The sequence below is a fragment of the Cyanidioschyzon merolae genome, chromosome 15 (genome assembly GCF_000091205.1).
Source record: "Cyanidioschyzon merolae strain 10D DNA, chromosome 15, complete genome".
Taxonomy (NCBI): Eukaryota; Rhodophyta; class Bangiophyceae; order Cyanidiales; family Cyanidiaceae; genus Cyanidioschyzon; species Cyanidioschyzon merolae.
Window position 1 is genome coordinate 894,875 of NC_010141.1, and position 6,399 is coordinate 901,273.

General features: G+C 51.5%; 1 protein-coding gene across 1 annotated transcript, besides 2 other annotated features; it reads right to left on the bottom strand.

Annotated features, from left to right (window-relative positions):
• The first annotated feature begins 1,269 nt into the window (after positions 1-1,269).
• Positions 1,270-3,419: a sequence feature (possible transcribed region).
• A 426-nt stretch (positions 3,420-3,845) lies between these two features.
• Positions 3,846-4,691, bottom strand: CYME_CMO357C (similar to ER membrane protein; Hsd1p; the record flags this gene model as incomplete). Its single annotated transcript, XM_005537655.1, has 1 exon — positions 3,846-4,691. One exon carries the CDS (start codon positions 4,689-4,691, stop codon positions 3,846-3,848), a length of 846 nt encoding a protein of 281 aa, XP_005537712.1.
• An 80-nt stretch (positions 4,692-4,771) lies between these two features.
• Positions 4,772-6,399: part of a sequence feature (repetitive element) that runs on past the window's edge.

Below are 6,399 nucleotides of genomic sequence, written 5' to 3' on the forward strand. Positions count from 1 at the left end.
TGTAAACTTCAATGGAGCCGGGGTGTGTGTGTATGTGTGTAATGTCACGCTACGATGAATGGATGGAATCGTCTGCGTCTGGTGCCGTGCAACTGCTGCAGTCGATGGAGCATGGCGCTTTTCCACGTTGCGCATTGTTTGACATCCGAGCCAGCTCGTCGCTGGGCTTGAACGACCCCAGGCCGGGGCAGTGCCGGGGGAGCGCTTCGTCGCGGAGGCTATCGCTCTGGGTCTTCTAGTTTCTGTGGCATGCCTCGTGATGGCGCGGCTTGGTGCACTGTGGTGCTCTCTTTGTGAGCTGTTCTTCTTTTTCTGAGCCTACTCTGGGCAGAGCGGTTGTGTGGTTGAAGTGAAAGGTATCGCAGATTGTAAAGTGAGGTATTGTATCGGGTGCAGGATGCACTGATGCTGTCCCAGGTAAAGACTGCATCACTGCTTCACAAGAAGGAGCATATGCAGATGGAAATCTCGCGGCTTGTATTCCAGCCTAGGCATTTTCTTCCTGTAATTTTCACATCATGAGCAACATTGCGTGCCACAACATCCTCTAGCGAATGGAACGGTATGCATTGGATTGTGCAGCCGACAAAGTCCTTGCTGGGGCATCATCCAGAAGAAGCTGGTGATCATAGGGTCATGCACCAGGGCGCCGGAACCGAGGGCGGCACGGAATGCAGCCCCTCGTATACGCTAAGTGCATATACCGAGCGATGAAACATGTTTCGATGCTCCACAGCACGACTCTCGGGGGATAAGATGATTTAGTGCACGTATAGGCACAACTGACAACTGCCATTTGTCCTGCTGCGAGGCGTTCATCGAGGCAGTATACCAAGAACATTGAATTGACAATCGAAGCGTGGGTCGAAACTATCTTGTGTGCAGCATTTACGTCAACGACAGCTGGAAGCGGCTGCACGGAAAGCTCAGCGCTGCCATCCACACGCTTCGACTGCTGACAACAGGGCAAGAGGTAACGAAGAGACCAGGATATTCCAGTCCGGAGAGAAGCGTGTGGAATTGAAAGCACTTGCAGCGAATCCCGCAAAAGCCGCTGTTGATGGTGATGGCAAGAGATTCGAACCTAAGACCGTACATTGGATAAGGTTATATGGACTCAATCCGTTTCGTTTCGACACAGGTGCATTAGTTGCCCGAAAAATTGGTCTGGTCTCTGGAGCGGTGTTATTCAGAGATTGTGCAAGCCTTGTAACGTGGGGGGTCCGCCACTGGGCTTGGCAGGTCGGCAGCGCGCTTTTGATCCTCCTTATACACACGGGAGGATGAACACGCCACGGAGCGTCGTAAGCTCATTTTACGTGCCCCATGGAGAGCGTTCCTTTGAGCCAGTCAGCGGTGCGGACGGTCGGGAAGCAAGGGCGTCAAAGCGCAGCAGTCGCCTTTACGGTACCTACAAAGAGCTGCTACAAGTGATTGAAGAGCTTCGTGAGGAAAGTGCTCGCTGGCTACACGCTGATCAGACGAATGCCGAGCGACCAGTGGGCGAGGACGTCGACTGTGCTGCTAAAGCTTCTAGCGGAGAGAGAGACGACGTGCAGCCGGCACCAGTGTCGACCGCGCTTGCGGGAAACGGCACAAGCTCCGTTTCAGGGATAGAGCTTTCTGGTTCGTCTTAGAGTCATAGGAAAGAAGCCTGTCCAGCAGGGGCGAGTGCTTGGCACGTGGGAGAGGTACGAGTGTATATACGGGGCGAGCTGCTACTCGCCACATCCATGTCAGACCAGGTGCAACGCTGCGGGTTTCACCTTGTTGACTCGGGTGCACGATGTGAAATTTTGGTAGTTCCCACCACCACCAGCACCAGCACCACCACCAGCACCACCACCACCAGCACCACCACCAGCACCACCACCACCACCATCATCATCATCATCATCATCATGACAAGCCTTTGCGGGGTTTTTGTGTGACGGCTTCATCCTCTCCTGTCTTATCTTCGAATTTGGATAAGCTGGTCTTTCCTTTCCTTCCGGCCCCATAGTCAGCAGTCGAAGGATGTTGATAGCAGCTTTCTTCCCGATTTCGCTGCTTTCGACCACTGACAACGCGATATATTCTGAGGCAAAAGTTGTGATCCACATGTCGCATGTCATTTTCATCTTCTTTATATGCAGGCTCGGTGCGGCTTTGGCAGTGCTGACACCTGTCTCTGGTCAGGTTTTCTCGTATTTAAGCTGGAGTTTCTCGGTCTCCGAGGCTGGCTCTTTGACACCCAAACGCTTGCATCATCTCCCGATAGATGTCCGTCATAGGTACGGAAGGCTCCCAACAATGCCTTTCTTCGTTTCGGAGCCCGGTGCCATACCTAGCAATCACGACCAACTCCTGGGCGCTCCTCTCAGTGAGAACGCTGTGCGCTGCACGCGCAACAGCACGCTGTTCTTTTCGATAAAAGGTTTGTGATATGCGATGTCGTTCGTGATGAAACTACTATCGGAAAGAATGTTCGACAAGAAACCTTGCCGAGAAATTCAATCCAACTGCGGGGTTCCTTCATGCTCCGCCGCATCGCGCTCTCCTCTGGAAGTAATCGCTGTGATGACACGAGTCCGAATCCAAGATCCCTTTCCATGCAGAAAGAAGAGACACGAAATTCTGGAAGCACAGAATGCTTCCACTATCATGATGATGTCCAATACAGTATCGTCAATGGCTACAAAGAGACGAGAATTCGTCTCTCGAATGGGCTCGATTACTTGACGCGGGATGCTCATTGAACATTCTGCATGAGCGTGTGAAGATGCCGCAGCGGACGGCTTGGAATATGTTCATTCGTGAGACCATCCGCGTGTGTGGTTTTACACTGGAGTGTTGCGAGACAAATAGATCGAACAATTGAAAAATATGTGATATGAACAATGTACACACAAACAAAGGAAGGCAGTGGCAGCATGTACGTATGAATGAAATGATAATTTCGTTTATATTAGGATGCCTTGTTCGATCGGACAGCAAATGATCCTTGTGACGTTGCAGTTACGAATTTCAGCTGCTAAGCGCCTAAGGAGTCATTCCAAAAGGACGGTTAAGAATTCTGAAACAAAGTCTGAATCCATTAGCGTTACCATTGTGCCTCGGGTGTCGACGCCGGGCAACCAAGAAAGCGCGGAAAACAAACCAAAAGTCAGAGGCACATCGAGGCGACCTATGATCTTTTCTAATCCGATACGGGTATGGCGCATATTCTCTGTGCTGTTTATGTTGCACACATAAATCGAGGAAACACTTGGAAAGCTCGAGCGAACGGCATACAGAATACCCGCAAGTTTCGCATGGTAGATTGGGGCGCGAACCGCAGGCTGCATGTGCAGCATGTGGTCATATCATACACCATGGTCGCAGATATATGGCGAAAATGTGTATACCTGCTTTGAGAACCCAATCGAACACCATAAAGATAATGATCATGGTCACGTACGGCCCGCGCTGCGAACGACGCAAACATGCGCTCTGATTACTTCTGAAGCATCTTTTCTGCTGTTATCACTTAGGTACGGAACCGCAAATCGAACGAAACGTTTCACGCATTTGTAGAGACATTGTCAGCATCAGGCTGCTACTGCCATGCATTGTGGTCAGACCTTGATTTTCATGTTGCTCACACAACATTCTCCATTCGAAGCACCTCATCTAGTCCCTCAGGAAACTGATTTCACAGTCGGCAGCTATGCTCGGCTTGTGAGCAGTAGATAGAGAAGCGACCCGTAACAAGGCTGGCGGGCACATGATCAACGTCGCGTGTTCATGCTTACAGATTTGAGCGTAGCAATCTTCTCCGATCCCAGACCGACGTATCCGATTTGGTTCAAAGGTCTAGTTGATATCTAGAGGAAAATCCAGGGCGATATGTCAAAATCGACGCCGCCTAAACATGGTACCGTAAACTGCAGCACCAATGCGACAACAAGCGGTATAAGCAGATTGTCGTCCAAGGCGAAGGGAAACCATCGAAGTGGCAAGGTCCTCTGCGGCGACGGCGTAAGCCATTCCGCGAGCATCGCCGCAGCGCTCGGTACCAAGCAATTCAGCCAGAGACAGAGCGTGTTCCCGGGACGGAGACTGCTCGCACGGAACACGACGAACATAGTGAGCGTCGCGGCTGCGAAACCCGCCACGCTCCCTACCAGCGACTTGTTGTGCCGAGCACGGGTAGAATGATCTAGTTCTGGTATATAGCGTCGCACCATATTTCCCACTAGTGCAGCAACCGGATCTGAAACGGACAGAACGACAATGGCTATGATTGCGACACCCTTGGGGTAGAGAGCGATAGTTATTAGCGCTCCAAGTATAAAGGGCACCATACCGCTGAACCGGTGCTGCTCTTGGCTGCGCATAAAAGGTCCCATCAAAACCATAACGAGGGCGTTGAGCCGAGGGTTGAGGAGTCTCATTATTTCCAAGAAGAGCTGAGCAGTCCAAAGCACAGCCAAAGTTGTCAAGAAGACTCGTTTTGAAGAGAACGAGCGGAACGCCAGCACGAGCAAGTAGCCGTTCAAGAAGTGGAACAAGCGACGGTTCCAGTGCAGTGCCTGGGTCTCCGCCAACCTTTTCCGAACGGTTGCGCTCCCTCCAACGGCCGACACTGCTGGACTTGTTCGGCGCTGACGCCTCTGGGCGGGCGCCGCGTCACCACCCATGGTGTCTTCTCTGTTGCTGACCAGGAGCATCGTCACCGCCGTACACAGTCGAACGCTGCCGACCGTGTACAGTGGTGGCTAGCGACCCGCCCTAGACGAAACGTCCCCAACTGACGTGCAGCCGCCTCCGAGCCGCTGTCGACCGGCCACCTGCTACTGCGTCCATTTGTGTCTCATTTCTTTCCGACGTTTAGAGGTTGTCCAACAAAATGCTCTCGTGGCCACTCTGGAGGTGTGTTCTCCAGCACCGCACATTTCTTTATATTGATAACAGCGATAAAGTCTCGGTTAACAAACTCCATACAATTCTCCCTGTTGGTTGTTGTACTTACTAGTGCACCAAGTCCTCGAATTTTCGCCCTCCTTTCCATTTGCTCTTCCGTCAGCGCTCAGTACTTTTGTATATCATCAGGGCTCCTCCGACGCTTTTCCATCTCGACCCCCTGAAGTGTACACCCCAGTTCATGGTGTGTATACGATGTTCGGAACTCATCTTCGGATGTTGTAACGAAACGCCGTGGACACTCCTTGTACACCCTCGTCGTTGGAGATGACGTAGTCTCTTTCTTAGGCGCACAGCGCCCGGCCCCATACGCTACTACGAGCCTCTGACGTTCATCCTCCTCCAAGGTGCCCAACTGATTGAAAAAGTTGGCAAACGCCCGCTGTTTCCCAGCATATAGATTCATTCGCAAACGAACCACCGGGGCTTTGTATACTCTTCGCACACTTGCTCCGAATGAGCGACGCGAACCTCCGATGAACACCCGAAAAGCTTCAGAGCCCGCTCTGCGGGTAGTCAACTCTTTCATAGCTTCCAGGTGCTCTCTCATTTCTGCAATCCACGTCTCAGTTATCTTCCTCGAACTCGTGATACCCGCTACTCGATAATTCCTCGCTCAAGAGAACCTCAAAAGACGCATACATTACTGATGTAAGTCGCCGTCGATGCAGTCTGCCGCACGCTTGGGAACAGCAATGGTTATGATATTCGTGTTCCAGGGGTTAAGGCTGACGACAAAGTCGTTCCCGTAGGGATATACATCCAGTGGCCCGCCTTCCTTTTTTCGTGTTTCGGCAAGTTCGATAACGCAGACGGGATAGCGCGAAGTGCCTGCATCCGCTGAGAGTGTCAATATTTGGATACCGCATCGTAAAAGATTGTCCCCGTGAATGCCTTTTTTTGGCCGGTTTGGGGCGCATGAAATCGAAGATATTCTTCCAGTAGGTGTCCTGTCCTCGCCGGTGACCTCTTTGTTTCTTACATCGAGCTGAGGGTAGATCTATTTCATGAAGGCGTAAAGGACTCTCGAGTCGATACTCAAAGGATATGACTTGAACTCGCGTAAACGAACAGCAATTAAGCGAATCTGGAGAAGCTTCTCAATGGCGTTTCTCCCATCGGTCATTTTTTCCACATTCAGCTCCATGTCGGCCTTGCGTTCGAGTTCTCGGTCCAAAACCATGAAGTAGGGCAGGATGAGGGGGTAATACCACTCTTCGTCTGTTTGGTCATATCTGACAGTTTTGTCGTGGGCTGACAAGCCCCAAGACCGAACGATGCTTTTAAATAGTCGAGCGGATAACAGAAGCCTCATTCATTCTCCTCCGTGACGTCCTCTTGTCGACGAATTTGATATACAGTTCACGCTGGCGATCGTTCTTGATACCATCGATGATTGCCCGCATAACTTCGCGAAACTGGCCCGGGTACAGCGCAAAGACGGCGCATATCATG